At 44.7% G+C, this 16,397-nt stretch overlaps 2 protein-coding genes across 3 annotated transcripts in view; one reads left to right on the forward strand and one right to left on the reverse strand.

Annotated features, from left to right (window-relative positions):
- Positions 1-525: 525 nt before the first annotated feature.
- G0S2 (G0/G1 switch 2) lies at positions 526-1,443 on the reverse strand. The gene is made up of 2 exons (XM_049634230.1): positions 1,361-1,443; positions 526-1,213 (listed from the first exon to the last, which is right to left on the reverse strand). The coding sequence occupies exon 2, from the start codon at positions 1,193-1,195 to the stop codon at positions 884-886; it is 312 nt and encodes a 103-aa protein (XP_049490187.1). The 5' UTR covers positions 1,196-1,213; positions 1,361-1,443; the 3' UTR covers positions 526-883.
- Positions 1,444-1,526: 83 nt separating this feature from the next.
- LAMB3 (laminin subunit beta 3) overlaps positions 1,527-16,397 on the forward strand; it is a 62,170-nt gene continuing 47,299 nt past the window's right edge. For both annotated transcript variants that reach the window (XM_049634228.1, XM_049634229.1), the window contains exons 1-2: positions 1,527-1,607; positions 15,740-15,868. The gene's annotated coding sequence lies outside the window, so the exon portion shown is untranslated. The remainder of the gene's footprint in view (positions 1,608-15,739; positions 15,869-16,397) is intronic.

Consider the following 16,397-nt stretch of genomic DNA (forward strand, 5'->3'; position numbering starts at 1 on the left):
ACGGACCTCGAGAGCTTGTTTGGAGGTTCTAGCGGGGGAACGCAGCTACTCGTATACCCTTGACAGAAGAACAGTCCTGCTCTATCGGGGAAGGTCGTCCTCTTCGACCGAGCAAGCTCACAGCTTCAGGAGGGACGCACATGGAGCGGTGAGGGAGGAAGGGGACACCCGCCTAGCCAGCCAGATCAGCCGAATCAACCCTGGCGATCAATCGGGGGACAGATGTCGGCGGCCAGATCGCCCTCACATCTGAGAAGTTGATTTATCTTCTGATCTTAAAATGCTAAGTCTGATGCAAGGTATAGAAGTTTCTCTCCTGCCACCCCTAACATGAAACAAAAACAAATCTTCAGCATACTTACAAGCGTGTAATATGAACATCAGGGTCCCTAACAGTGAAGCAAACGCTGACTTGGCTTCAGGGAGCTGCTCTTCCCACAGTGCTCCTGCCCCTTCACCAGCATGCTCACCCTCCTTGCTATCTCTCCACCCCAGGGAAACATGGTCAAGGAATCAGATACTGAGATATAGTATAAAAAGATTTTTATTTCAAAATGCAAAATGGTGGTCACCTTAATAATAATAATATAAAAAGCATTTCCCCTCCTTCCACCCTAGTGCAAAATGGTAGATGCACTCAGATAGCTCAAAGATACATAGTTTTGTATGTGTCTTCCTGCAGTGCTGCACAGCAGCAAAACTCAATCCCAAACTCCTTTTGGTGGATCCGTGTGGTAGTTCAGTTCTAGAAGTCAGTGGCTTCTCAGATGTAAGTCCAAACAGCACAGGACTCCTGCTCTCTCCCACTTGGGCCTGACCCTACGCGCGCTCTCTTCTCACGCTCAGGCTATCTGTCCCCTCCCTCTGCCGGCTCCCAGGGGTCCTAGGAGGCGTGCAGCCGGTTGGAGAGCGCCCGGCTGCAGAGGACGGCCTCCTGCTGCTTGCCTTTCTCTAGCGGGGCCTGGGTCTCCGGGACCTTCCGTTCCCGGGCGGCCTGCAGCTCGGCCACCGCTGCCTCCCTGTCCCGCAGGCGGCTGGCGGCGGTGAAGGGGCTGCACACAGTCTCCACCAGGCCGATCACCACGCCGAAGAAGGCCAGCACGCTGCCCAGCACGTACAGCTTCACCAGCTTCCGATTGGGCTTCTGGGCCATCATCTCCCTGGCCAGCGGGATCAGCTCCTGCACCGTTTCCATCTCGGGGGCGGGGATGACCTGCGGGAGAAGCGGCGCAGGAAAGGGGCCCGTTCAGCCACGGAAGGATGGCCACGGCCTTCCCGAGCACCCTTCTCTCGGGCGTCCCGCAGGAAGGGGGACCCGCCCCGGACCCCGCCCAACCGCGCTCTGCCCCGCGGGGCTCACCTTGGAGGCGCAGCGCGAGCGGGAGGCAGCGCGAGCGGGGGGCGGCGGCGCGGCGGCGGTCAGCGCGTCCGGGGTCCGGCCGGCCTCTGCGCTCTCCTCCTCTTCGGCAGCCGCGGCTCTTCCAGGTGGAGACTCCGCAGCTGGCACCTTGGCAGCGTCCCGGGGCCGCTTATATCTTTCCTCCGAGACCCGCCTATCGGTCTCCCAGGGCCCCGGGCCAGCGCAGTTCTTGCCAGAGGAAGCAGGGGTGAGGAAGGGGAAGGGGCGGGGCGGGGGAGGGGAGGGACCGGGAAGGGCCCAGGGGAGGCGGCCGCGAGCAGTGCACCTCCAGGCGGTGTGAGCTGAGAGTCCCGGGCAGGGGAGACCGAGGCGGGGGTGCGGGGTGGGGTGCGGCCGCAAAGCAGGAGGTCCCACTCCGGGTCCGCACAAGGGTGAGGACCCGGCACCCTGGGTATCGTGTACAGTTCCGACGTGACTCCTCCTTAAGAAGTGTGGGTGGGTGCGCAGCTTCCCTTGTCTGGGGCGACCCTAGAGGGACCCCTATGAGGACATGGGTTGGAGGCGGGGGAGGTTCTACCTAACCGGAAAATCTTTAGTTTTTATTCCTAAGGGGTGTCATCTTCCCACAGGCGTGGGGATCGGAGGGGAGAAGGCAAGGGGAGGGATCGTGGTTAAGGAACAGAACAGGTCTCCAGGCTTTGTGTGTGCTTGTGTTTCTTTCCAGCCTGACTGGTTTTATTCACAGGTGCTTGCATTGCTACGGTAACTTGATAGATAACTATTTATCGAGGGTATCCTTTAATTGCAGGTGTATGTGTGATACGTCTCTGTGCTTGCCTCTGTTGGTGTATGTACTTCTGTGTCAGGGAACTACCATTAAATCCAATGATCCCCACTCCTACTTGAGAAGTGCAGTTTGGGGGCTTGGGGGGACCTGAAGATGGAAAAGGGCTGTTGGTAAATTTCCTCTGCGGGTCTGGAATGCAGTTAGTTTATGCTCTCAATAATTATTTGCCACTTCCCTGGGTCTGGGGGTGCCATACCACAGAGCCAGTTCAGCTTATGGAAACAGGGGCGGAAGGGTGAGAATAGAGGGTTTGGGTAAGATTTAAAGAGACAATTCTTGGAGGGCTCCCGGCTGGCTCAGTTCAGAAGAGCATGTGACTCTTGACCTCAGGGTCATGAGTTTAAACCTGGCTTTAGGAATAGACATTACTTAAGTAAGACTTAAAAAGAGAGAGCATTCTTGGAAGCAAGTGTGAGGAGAGTAAGATACATTTTGGCCTGGGTGAAAACATCGTCACCTTGGGATAGGGTGTAAGGATAAAACTTTGGTTATCCACTTATCCGAGTTAGCTAGCAAGAGGGGAAAAGCAGAGGCAATTGGGCCAAAGGGCTGCAAGCAGTGAAGGGAGAGGGCAGGAGGAGGAGGGGGAAATCAGACTGGCCAGAAAATTGTAAAGGTCAGTGATGCAATCTTGCAACAGTTTGTCATAGGCTGAGTGCTGTGAGGAGGGACTGGGTAAAGGGCAGCTTCAGAGATCAAGTGTTTGAGTCCTTGCAAATTTTAACAGTAATCTTTTTTTTTTTTGGGGGGGGGGTTGGTGCTGAGGTAGTTTCCCAATTTGGTTAAAAAAGGCAACAATAATAACTACCCTATGCCGTGGCTATTAGTATTTCAGGTAATAAGATCTATATATGCTTGCAGATTGGGCAAGGTTACTTAAATAGCTTTTGTAAAATTCTACATTTTAGTCTGTACCCAAGCAGTCAAGGTGACGTGGGGCCCAACAGGGGTTATTCCTAGACGGTGGTGTCCTGGTGCTTATTGTTCTTTTAATGTTGTCAGACGGGAAATTTGCGCAACAAGGGACCAATTTGAGATTAATATCAATCTTGGCATTTTCTGTGAATCTTCCTTACAATTTTGGAGAAGTCTCCAATACCTGGCAGAAATGATACATGAGCTTTCTCAAGATTTGTGAGTGTTCCAAACATTGTGGCCTCTGGAAGAGTGTACGATGTGTACCTTAATATCAGAGCTTTCACCTGGTTTCTTCTCTGAAAGTGAGTCAGCCCAGCTTTGGACCCAAAACTCTGAAATTGACTCAATGGTAAGCATTTCCGGTATTTCTGTAAATCATAGACGAAAACCGCATGTCTTCCAAGGTCAGCAGACTGTAATTTACCTACAGTTCCCCTTTCTTGTGATTTGCTGTGGCAGAATACGTCAGCATCTCAGATAAGTTCCTCTCTTCCCCTCTTTGATAATCTGACTTTGACCCCCAGACCCCACCAGCTTGCTGGCCAGACGGAGACAGACACAGCAGCAGGAGGTATGGATTGGAGTTGCCAGTGCATTTGGTGCTTCTGGTTTAGGTGATAGCTGGGGCTGAGTGGGAGATGATGGGAACCGAAGGCTGAGGAATCCAGGGCTACCTCATGTTTAGGAATTTCTGATAGCTCCTCTGTCTAATGGGGCAAGAGAACCCAACTTCTAGGGTAGCAGGTTAGGTAGGGCTTGAGAAACTAAGCATGTGCTTTGTGCTGATGTCACTTTAGAGATGTAAAGCCTTGTGTTGCAACACACAGGTCAGACACAGGTTATAGCTCTGAAGGCCGGACTAGCTACAGGGTCATCAACCATTTCAGTGTGCCTAGGGCTGAGGGGTTTCCCTGAGTGCAAGAATTAACAGAGCTGAGAGTGGGACAGCTCTGGGTAAACTGGGATAGTTGGTCACCCTACCCTGGAGTCTATCCTAACATTTAATTCTGCCATTTCTAGGAAGGTAGGAAAGGCTAGTTTAAAGTGTGTTTGTTTTCGGGGGGCCTGGGTGGCTCAGTTGGTTAAGCGTCTGTCTCCTGATCTCAGCTCTGGTCATGATCTCATGTTCGCGAGCCCCACGTAGCACTCTGTGCTGATGGCATGGAGCCTGCTTGAGATTCTGTCTTTCCTTGTCTCTCCCCCTCCCCCACTCATTCTCTCTCTCTCTCTCTCTCTCTCTTTCTCTCTGTCTCTCCCTCTTTCAAATAAATAAAACTAAAAAAATTGTGTTTACAGGGGTGCCTGGGTGACTCAGTAGTCGGTTAAACATCCGACTTCGGCTCAGGTCATGATCTCATGGTTCGTGGGTTCAAGCCCCGTGTCAGGCTCTGCGCTGACAGCTCAGAGCCTGGAGCCTGCTTTGGATTCTGTGTGTGTCTCTCTCTGTGTGTCCCTCCCCCTCTTGCACTGCATCTCTCTCAAAAATAAATAAATGTTACAAAAAATTTTTTAAAAATTTTGTTTATTTTGCTTTCCAAATCCCTTTCTCCCAAACATTAAAATACTCAGAGCCATCTGCAGAGGAAACAGTCACAAAGGTACAACAGGTAGTCTTAGGGATAAGTACAGAGGTGGGATAGAGCTGTCCCAACAACTGTGCTTTGGGGATTGAAGGAACAGGAGACCGAGGCCTTTTGGATGATTGGTTGTATATGAACTTCAATGATTAGTATTATTATTTTGTTACCAGCTCCTTGCTGCCTAAAGTCACTGCTCACCCCTGGTATTCCAGGAGGCAGGAGGGAGAAGATCATCCATCATAGAAGATAGGATAAAATCATTTGTAAATCTTACACTCAGTCCTTAGAGTTACTTTCATCTCATGTATGCTAGTTGGAGAGGTTTCTCATCTCTCAAATATCAACGGATGATTTTTACTTTATTTTTTATTTATTATTATTTATTATTTTATTTTATTTTTATTTCTATATGATTTTTAAATTTATACATGATTTTAGTTTAGTTTATTTATTTTTAAAAGTTTATTTGTTTATGTTGAGAGAGTGAGTGGGGGAGGAGCAGAGGGAGACAGGGAGAGACAGAGAATCCCAAGCAGCCTCTGCACTGGCCCCAATGAAGGGTTTGAACTCACAAACCTTGAGATCATGACCTGAGTCCAAGTCAAATACTTAACCAATGGAGCAACCCAGGTGCCCCTTAACGGATGATTTTTAAACCTACACTCTAACCTTTATCTTCCTCTGGTTTTGTAGATTAGAGTTCTAGAGGCTAGACATTTCTGTGTGAATCTCCTGCTTTTATCAAAAACTTAACACACTTTAAACAAGACTCCCGATATTCTCTGTACTCTTACAAATGAAGTCACCTCAGTATCCTTGTGGCTAGCAGTGCATCTCCATTTTACCCATTCTCTGGGCCTGAGATACTGTGGCATTTTCTTAGAGAGGCTTCTTTCCTGACGGCTCTATCCCACCATTCCCTACTTAGTGTCCTATTTATTTTCTTCATAGCATTTAGTACCTGACTTTATATTGATGAACTGTTGGTTTGCTTTTGTGTTGTTGTCTTCCATGTTAAGCTTCAGTGAGGGCTGGGACTTTGTTTTGCTTTTCACTGTGTCCCTAGAACCTTGTATGATTGTTGACATATAGTAGGTTCTTAATAGGTAACTATGGGATTAATTAATGTCTTCTCCGTTGGATTGGCAAGGGAGGGACTATGTTTATTAAGTTTGCATGCAGTCAGATGTTTAGTGGATGCTCAAAGAAGCATTTAGGGTATTTTTTCTTTTTTTTCTTTTTCTTTTTTCTTTTTTTCTTTTTTTTTTTTTTTTTTTTTTTTTGGTAGGCTCTATGCCCATCATGGGGCTTGAACTCACAACCCCTTGATCAAGAGTTGCAAACTCTACCTACTGAACCAACCAGTAGGCACCCCACTGTTTTTGGGTTTTAACAGTTTTCTTTTCTCCTTGTCCTTCTTCTCCTTCTCCTTCTTCTCCTTCTTCTTCTTTGCCTTTCGTCTTCTCCTCTGTAATCCATTTCTAACACTACCACCAAATAAATCTTCCTAAAATTAGATTTTTATTCTTAATGCCTGTTTAAATCCCAGATCATTTCTCATTGCCTACATGAACCTGGATTCTGCATATTGGATTTACTTGATCAGTATTCCTGGAATCTGATACTTCTATGATCTGCCCTTCCCTACTCATCTAACATTATATTCCATTCTCTAACAAGAACCCTTTGCTCCGCAGATGGGTTTCTCATAGCCCGAGTCCATTCTCATTGTGGTTGCCTCACTTTTGCTCATAATCTTCCTACCTGAAATGCAGTTGTCTTTCTCCTCTGTCTTCCTTCCTTCAGTTCATGTACTCAGAGAAGCCACCAGCACACCCTGATCTCTCTTTTCTGTGAATTTCAGCTGCCTTTGTGGCTCATTCTGCACGGGTTGGCACTGCATTGTGTACTGTTCTCTACAGCTCTCTCATTGTTCCCTGTGGGCTTGCCCTGTCTCTGTGGAAGACCAGCTCTTTGTACCTTTCATGGTGCTAATGTATAATAGGGGCTTAATCAATACTAGTTAGATTGACCTGAAAGTCAGTATTGAGACAGAGATTACAAAATGATCAGACTCTCTTGGGATGTCATTTTAGGCACAGTAGCTTGTCCTTGGCTTAGAGCCTTGGGGTCAAAATTGCCCAAGACCTGGCAACTTGGCTTAGTTCCTTCCACTCTGTCTTCCTCACCTTTCACTTCCACTCCCAACATAGTGTCTGACATTGCAGGGATTGGCTTATTCTGGGGCACTCCTCCAGCCTGCTCCTGGGGCCTCAGGGTCTTGGCAAATCAACACTGATGAACAGACCCTTGGTAGACATTTTGCTTTAGTCCCTCATGGCCTCTGGCCAAGCAGAGTCACTATCTGCTGGGCCATGCAGGATGTGCTGGGAGCAACACCCTACTGCCCACAGACCATGTCTGAATCGCACTGCTCTACTTTGTAAGGTTGAATCAGCGCAGGGAATTTTTCTCAAGCTCAAATCCCAGCTAGACTTAACAGAATAGGGTTCTGGAGTCAAATAGACTTGGGTTCATTCAAGACCTGTCTTCTCTTACCAGGGTCTGACCTTGGACAAGTGACCTAACTTCTCTAGTCTCCATTTCCTCATCTGTAAAGTGGGGTTGATGATAACACCTATGAAATGAGATGTGGTAAAGACTGGATGAGCTAGAGAACTGGAAAAGGCTTAGCAGTCTGGCACAAATGAAGCAATCAATACATGTCATTGATTCAGTCATTACTCTGTTGTCTTTGCCCCCTGCTTGTGTCAGCAATTCTTGTAGTCCTTTATCCTAACCCAGGTCATTCACATTCTCCAGGTGACATATAGTCAGCAATAAGATCCAAAAACACTTGTTGAAGGGGCGCCTGGGTGGCTCAGTTGGTTAAATGTCTGACTATTTGGTTTGGGGCGCCTGGATGGCTCATTCCGTTAAGCATCTGACTTAGGCTCAGGTCATGATCTTGTGGTTCATGAGTTCAAGCTCCACGTGGGTCTCTGGGCTGACAGCTCAGAGCCTGGAGCCTGCTTTGGATTCTGTGTCTCCCTCTCTCTCTCTCTGCCCCACCCCCCCAAAAAAAATAAATTAACATTTGGGGAAAAAAACCCCAAAAACATTTGTTGAAGCCAGCCATGTATCCGTTACTGTATTAAGTATAGTTATAGAAAGCAAAATACAACATTGTTTAAAAAAAATATATTTGAGAGAGAGAGCAAAGGGGAGGGGCAGAGAAAGAGGGAGAGAGTGTGGAGCCTGATGCTGGGCTCGATCTCACAATCATGACCGTGCTGATATTAAGAGTCAAGACACTTAACCAACTGAGCCACCCAGGTGCCCCAGAATACAACATTGCTTTTGCCCTCATGAAGCTCATAGTCAAGTAGAGGACTCAGACATTAAATAAATTATTACAATATCCTAGGATAAGCACAGTAATAGAAATATACACCAGGGAAACAAATAGAGTAGAATGGGTACTATATTGATTCAGTTTGGGGAGGAAGTTGTCAAAGAAGGCCCAAGAGTGGATGATGCCTGAGCAGCTGAAGGTATTAAAGGTTGGATGATGTTCATCAGTGACTCTGGGAGTGGGGGCTCAGGGTTGGGGGAGGACTGGAATGAAAGAGGGCTGCATATAGAAAGGGTAGGATGTATGAAAATACATTTCAGGGTCCAAGAGAAGTTAAGCAAAACTGGTATCAGAACATAAAGGATGAGTTTTGGGAAATGGCAGGAAATGAGGAGGAAGTAGTAGGCACAGAAACCATAATGAACAATTATGCATATGGTCACCTACATATGTGATGTCTAGTAACTAATGACCACTCCCGTCTTCTAGAAATACATTCTTCTTGGCTTCCATGTCATATTCTTCTAATTTTCCTCCTATTTTATTCTGGACACTCTTTAGTTCTTTTTCTCACTTTTGCCTTTTATACAACCTCTATACGACCTATTTTTCTCACTTTTGCACTTCTCAGGACTCAGTCTTGGAACCTCTTTTTAAACTCTACACATTCTCTTCAGGTGATTTAGTTTACTTGCAAGGCTTCCATTATTGCTCTGTAAAGATGACATATACATCTGAGCCCTAGACCTCTGTATCTTCCTGCCTAGTCTACATCTTGACTTGGATATCTTGCAGGTATCGAACTTTTCATATCTGAAGCCAAAATTGATATTTCCACCTCCAAAACTTGCACCACCATCTTTCCTGGTCAAGGCTTCACAATCTATCTGGTAGCCCAGGTTGTAAGCCTGGGAGTCATCCTTTTCTCCTCTCTCTCTGTCACCTCTCATACATGATCATCAAGACTTGTTATTCTGGGGCACCTGGGTGGCTCAGTCATTAAGCATCTGACTTCAGCTCAGGTCATGATCTCATGAGTTCACTTGGTGAGTTCGAGTTTCACATCAGGTGAGCACAAGCCCCACTTTGGGTAAGCACGAGCCTGGTTTCGGGTGAGCTCCAGCCCCACTTTGGGTAAAAACATGAGCCTTAAGCCCTGGGTGAGCCCTACTTCTCTATCTCTCTGTCTCTCTCTTTCTCTCCACACCCTCCCTCCCTCTCTCTCTCTGCCCCTTGCTCACTTGCTCCCCCCAGAAAAAAAGAGTTATCATTCTGCCTCTTAAATACCTCTTGACTTTGTTTTCTATCCCCCTTGCCACCCTCCTAGTCTAAACCCTCATCATCTTACCTGCACTATTGCTGTGGTCTCATAACTGGTCTCTCTGCATTGGGTCTTGACCTATCCAATCCAGTCTAAGCCAGTCCAGTCCAGTCCAATCCAATCCAATCCAATCCAATCCAATCCAGTGTAATCTTAAAAAAAAAAAAAAAAAAAGAAAGCAAACTTATCATGTCATTCTTCTTTTTAGAACCCTTCGATGGCTCCCCATCTTGCCCTTTGCATAATGCCCTGGATTCTTAGCATGATGTATAAGTTCACTCATGACTTTGTCCTTGCCTTTTTTTCCAGTTTCATTGTATATCCCTCAACCCTTACTTTCTAGGTGCCAGCCCCACTGATCTGTTCCTTCATAACTTCAGATCCTTCCTCGTGTTGTTCTCTCCACCTGGAACACTCTCCTCATTTCCCTTGATCTGGTGAACATTTACTCATTCTTCAAGTGTCACTGTCCTCTCACTGTCTCAGAGAAGCCTTCCCTGCTGCTCGGATGAGGGAAGCACCCTGTGCTGCACGGTTCCCACAGCCATTTCACTTTCCTTCTCATGACTGTTGTCTGTTTCTATTGCAAGACTGTCAGCTCTATGAAGGTGGCAACTATCTCTGTCTTGTTCAGTACACTGTTCTCACGGCTAGCACAATGCGAAGTCCACTGAGTTATTTAATCATAGCTATCAATTTATCTTATATTGAATTGGTTATCCTGCTGGCGGTCAGAGAAATTGATGGATTTCAGACAGCAGCACAGTTCAACAAGGTTGGCATTTTAAGTAGATCACTATTGGAGTGAAGAATACATGAGTGGAGCAAGATGAGAGGCAGCGAGTGGGATATTTTTAGAGTAATTCAGGTAGTCATGGACTAGGCTGAGATAAAGGTAATGCAGATAGAGGGAGACAGATTTGAGTGAGGCATTGTAAGTAAAGCTGGAAGACTTAGTGCTGTAGAAGAGAAAAGGAGTTAGAGGTGACTCCCAGGTTTGGAGAGAAAAGAAAGAAGAACACGTTTGAGGAGGAAGAGAATGAGTTCCATTTTGGTTATTATGAGTTTGGGCTGTTTGTGAGATATGCAAGCAAAGATGGTCATTAAGTGGTTGTATATGAATCATGAATTTGGAGCTCTGGAAAGAGATTGGGTTGGGAGTTGAAGATTTGAGAGGTTTCAGTGAGTTGAGAGTGGCTGAGATCTTGGAAATGGGGAAATACCCCATGAGAGAACAGAGACAAGAGAGAAAGGATGGGAATATGGGGACTGTGGAAATATTGTTTGCCTTGGGCTAGGGGTGAAGCAGAGCAATAGGTCTTATTCTTAAATCAGCCTGTGGAGTAGTTGTTCTAAGAGTATGTATCACCAAATCTGATTTTCTCCCTTCACATCCAGACTCTAGACCAGGAGCCCTCTTGGAATAAAGGACTCGTTTCTTTATTTCGTTATTATTTTTTTAAATTAAAATTCAAGTTAGTTAATACACAATGTAGTCTTGGCTTCAGGAGTAGAACCCAGTGATTCATCTCTTACATATGACACCCAGTGCTCATCCCGAAAATTCCCTCCTTAATGCCCATCAACCATTTAACCCATCCCCCCCACCCACCACCCCTCCAGCATCCTTCAGTTATTCTCTGTATTTAAGAGTCTCTTGTGGTTTGCCTCCCTCATTGTTTTTATCTTATTTTTCCTTCTCTTCCCTTATGTTCATCTGTTGAGTTTCTCAAATTCCACATGTGAATGAAATCATATGATATCTGTCTTTCTCTGACTGACTTGTTTTGCTTAGCATAATACCCTCCAGTTCCATCCACGTTGTTGCAAATGGCAAGATTTCCTTCCTTTTCATCGCTGACTAGTACTGGTAGAATCACATCTTTATCCATTCGTCAGTCAATGGACAGGTGTGTCAGAGTGGCTAAAATTAGCAATTCAGGAAACAACAGATGTTGGCAATGATGCGGAGAAAGGGGAACACTTTTGCACTATTGGTGGGATTGCAAACTGGTACAGACACTCTGGAAAACAATATGGAGGTTTTTCAAAAAATTAAAACTAGAACTACCGTATGACTTAGCAAAGGACTCATTTCTAATGTGGTAGACAGAATTTTAAGATGGCCCCTGATGTACAAGCCCTTTAAAACCCCCAGCATTTGTGAATAGGATGGGATAGTGCCCCCATGATTAAGTTATATTATTGGACAGCTGATTTAATAAAATTAAAAATTCTGGTGCATCTGAGTGGCTCAGTTGGTTAAGTGTCCAAATCTTGATCTCAGCTTTGGTCTTGATCTCAGGGTTGTGAGTTCATGCCCATGTTGGGCCCTACGCTGGGCATGAAGCCTACTTAAAAAAAAAATCAGTTCATCAGTCACCTGAATTGCATTTCAGGCATTCAACAACCACAAGTAGCTAGTGGCTACCATATCGGACAGCACAGGTATAGAACATTTCCATCATTGCAGAAAGGTCTATAGACGCAGAGCACTGGGTCTCAATCTATGGAACGGTAGGAAATCATCTGGGAAGTGGTTCTCAATTCTGGCTACAGATGCTGCCTGAATTCTTTGTTCCTCTTTATAACTAAAATTGTTTATTAACAGTTGTCTACAATCACTATATCTATTTCTTCATCAACCATTCACTCTTTTGCCCATGTCCATCTGGCTTCCATTACCACCACCCCACCAAAATCCAATGGGATATTTATTGAATGAACTGGGTTTTATCATTCAACAGATAATAACTATTTCTTCCTTTTAGAAACACCTTTTCTCTTTGCTTCAGGGACACTGCACTCTCCTTTTCTTCATTGTTCCACCTTAGTTTCTTCTTCCCAGATTTCCTTCATTACATCTTTCTTTTCTATCAGTCAGTGGTTCTTAATCTTGAACATGCATTAGAATCACTGGGGAGCTTTTAACATTTCTGAAGACCAGGCTAGATCAATTAAATAAAAAATCTTGCCAAGTAAGACCTAAAGATCAGTAATATTTAAAGGTCTAAAGGTGATTCCAATGTGCAGCCAAGGTTATGAATTACTCTCTTAATGCTGGGGGTTTTCCAGTGTCCTACCATGATTCCTCTTCTCCATCTACAGTATTTCCCTAGGTCAGTGGTTCTCAGCCCTGGCTCCACTTTAGAATCATCCTGGGAGTTTTTAAAAGCCATCATTGCCTGGGAGGTCCCCAAGGTGGATCCACCTTAATTCCTGTGGGTGATTCTAGTATCTCCTATGGCTTAAACAAGACTTTAGAGGTCCTAAGCCCTGAAAAGATTGAGCTTTCCACCCTGCCCATGTAAATAAAAATAACAGCATTAAATTTTAAAATGTATATTGGGGGTTTACATACAGCCTTCTAATTTTGCCCAAGATATTTACTTCCATATCTTAAAAAAAATTTTAAATATAAAAATTTGTAAAAACAATGTTGGTACCTCTACTTTGCTGGCACCTTAAATACACATTTAACCTCCCTTTGGAAGTCCAGCCCTAAATCTCATCCCAAAGGTCGCCTCCTTGGAGAGACTACTCTTATCCATCCTTTCTAAAGTGGCACTCCCAATATCCTGAGATCCATATCTACTATATCATCCCATTAAAATAATATTTCACAAAAATGTTGAAATTTGTAATTGTCAGATTTAGTCTTTGGTTTACTTGTTTATTGTTTACCTCTTGTCTGTCTTTTTTGCTGCTATCTTGTTTGTCCTCATCTAGCACAATGCCTGGTACAAAATAAGTGTTCAATAAATATGAACAGAATGAATGAATGAATGAATGAATGAATGAATGCTGATGTATGGCAAGTAGCTGTGAGTAGATTAATACCAATGCATGTAGGCCACCTTGGGTTGTTACCCGTAAAAGGCTGTCTTCATGGGGTGGGATGGGAGAAGTGAGTTCGTGAAAAGGGAGGACCCTGACTGGTTACACGGAGGGAGGCCCTTGGCTCCAGTAACCTGGTCAAGGCTTAGAGCAGTAGGAACATGCCATGATGTTGGGTGAATTCTGGGGCTGATGAAAACTAGTATTTATTTTTAGGTCGTAGTTTCCCTGTGTCACTTCCAAATTTTCAGTACAATTTCTTAAACTCAGCAGCTATGTGTTTTGTTCTTTGGGGAATGGAGGAAGGATTGTGTCTTTGGGTTTGAGGTCAAAATAGGCCAGAGAGATGGTTAAAAGAAAGCTGTGAGTATTTGAGGACAAACGGCAACGAGAATCAACTTGTATTATCTGCTAGCATTTCCCTAGAACTGTCAGCATTATGGTTTTTTTGATAGTAGAAGAAAGGGTGATTTGGATGGCTAAAGAAGTTGAGATCACTCTGGTTATGTAATTAATAAATTATTTGGTAATTGTGCGTTTAGCATCTGTGTCCCATGAGACAGTAGTCTCCCTCCAGACAGTGATTCTGTCTGACTTATTTACTACTGGTCACTGGGTGCCTTGCTTGGTGGATGCTCAGTAAATATTTGTTTTGTGAATGAATGGTTCTGGATGTTTTTGTGTTTCTGGGTCAAAAGTCAAAAGAGTCTGCTGACATGTGATGAGGAGAGCCGGAAGAAAAGCCCAGGCTCTGAGGATGAGGAGCCGATAGAAGCTGGGGGTGGAGGGGTGTTATGTACACAGTCTGATTTGCTGGGAGGGTTCACATCCAATTCCAGGCCGCCAGGACAGCTGGAGGGATAACAGGACACTGTTGGCCCTAGTTAATGAACTTTGAGAGACAACTATTCTGAGACCCTGTTGGGTTGTGGGAAGGGGTTTTTTAGTGTCTTAGGCTTGGTGCTCATCGGCCCAGGGTTGGAATGGGCCTACAAGTACCAATGGAATACATTATCTTTGGCAGCACAAGGACAGGTAGGGACTGACAGACCTTAGGCTACATATGTTCCCTGATTCTCTGAGAGTAACAAAGAATTCTTAAAACATGTTGAGGAGTTCTTGTGTCCTAAGAACCTCTCTCCACTTGTGCCCTTTCCTCCCTTGGACCCACATTTATTCCTTTCATTGCCTCTGACTATTCTAAAAGCTGGGTCTTATATGCCTTGAGTGGCCTGGGTCCATAGCCTGAGCACAGAAGTATTTCAGTTCCCCAAACCAAAAATACTGCCATTTTGATTCCTGGCCTTTCTCTCCCCAAGTACCAACCATGGTAGATGGAATAGGAGGCCTAACTTTGAGAACCTGTTGATCAGCAGATTGGCTCATCATGAATTTTCTCGGGTTCTAGTTCTTAGGAGAAAAAATATTTACTTTTCTCTCTATGTTGTCCTGAAAGGGAATTATGTGGCAATATTCATGACAGCATATTTTTCAACACTTTTTGTTAGGTTTTCCCTTGCCCTATGGATCCATACTAATAAATCAATATCTGTTTTTGAGCACCTACTATGTACAAACACTGGGCTACGCACTCATTAGGGGATAAAAAGAATGGCCAAGGGTCATTCCTGTCGTCAAAGAGTTTACAATCAAGGTTTGGGGACAAATCACAAAATAACTAAAATTTGAATAAGTGTTTAATATGTAAATTTGGTGTAGAAGGGATTTACAAACAGAACAGTGCTGATTGTTGCTTGAATTGTATAAGTAAGGTCTGCTGCTGGGACTTGGGAAGGATTTACAAAGAATAGCTGAGAAGTCATCACTGATCCAGGAACCTGATCCAACTCTTGGATTTAGAATTTATCCAAGTACACAAGAGATGGAGATGGCCAGGCAGACAGGCAGAGCTGAATGAATTGAGCCTAAATATGGTCAAGGGAATGAAATGGCTGGATCAGAGCACTTGTGTGAAGGTTGCTGTTTGAGATAAGGTCAAATGTGCAGCTTTTTCAGCAGCACCTGAGAGTCTGGCTGTGGACTTGGTATTTTAATCTGGAGATGATGGAAAGCATACAGGTCAAAGTGCATACCAAATCCAGCTCAGCAAATGGAGCGCTAGCCGAGTGCTAATAAGATGAAATGTACACTGGAAAAAGTGCAAAAGCATGTGTGTGTGTCTATGTGTGTACATGTATGTGCATATACCTCTGAAGAAGGGCAAAAGTTCAAGGTGTAGGCCATGGTTTTAACAGTATTTGATTTGAGACAAGATAGAGATGTTAATGTGTCTATAAGCTCAATATGGGTCCTTGGTGTGATTTGGTTGGGAAGAGCCTCCTGTACTTCAGGCTCCAACAGCAGGAGTAGAGTTGCCAGAACAAAAGTTGTACTGGAATGCTGTTTTCTTTCCCTAGGTCCTTGAAGACAACTGCTTTGATAAGATGTCTAATATTCACACAGGAGCTTCGCGAGCTCTTCCCTGGGGGAGAGTCTTATTCTCATGTGTTATTCCATTCAGGTTTTTCTAGGACTCAGAGCCAACTTCACTTTCTCGAACCATCGCACATCTTCATACAGAGTTTACTGAGCCACCTGATGTGACATGTTCAAAACTTGTCTGGGAGAAGAAGTATCGATGTACAACCAGGTGAGCAAGCATTTGTCTGAGACAAAAGAGTGTTCTCTGAGACATAGAATTTCTGGGGCTAAAACAAGGAGAATCCTGGAAAACTGCAGTGGTTAGTCACCCTACAACATACCAGAATCTTTTCCTTGAAGATTCGCCCCCAACCCCCGTGATTTTTCTCTCAGAAACTAGAGCAACCTGCCTGTCTCATAGATATTTATCCTCTGTCTACATCTTGTAGAGATCTCATGGGCTATGTTTCTAAGGTTTTCCAAGGGGATACCACTTGTGATGCTTCAGGTTTTGCAAATCTAAAATATTCACCAGGCCATTTTTTCCTATCACTTTCCTTGAGATGTTGTATTCCACAAACTATTCCATGTGACGTTTCCTTTTTGTCAAAAACAGATTCCCTTAATCTTGGGAGGACCAGATAGGCAATGGAAAGAATATGGATTTTTGGAAACTCAAAGATACGCTGATGGATTCTGGTTTCACCATATACTAGTTGTGGTAGACAGTGCTATTTGTTCACCACGCTGTATTGCAT

Source organism: Panthera uncia, chromosome F1 (assembly GCF_023721935.1).
Source record: "Panthera uncia isolate 11264 chromosome F1, Puncia_PCG_1.0, whole genome shotgun sequence".
Taxonomy (NCBI): domain Eukaryota; kingdom Metazoa; phylum Chordata; class Mammalia; order Carnivora; family Felidae; genus Panthera; species Panthera uncia.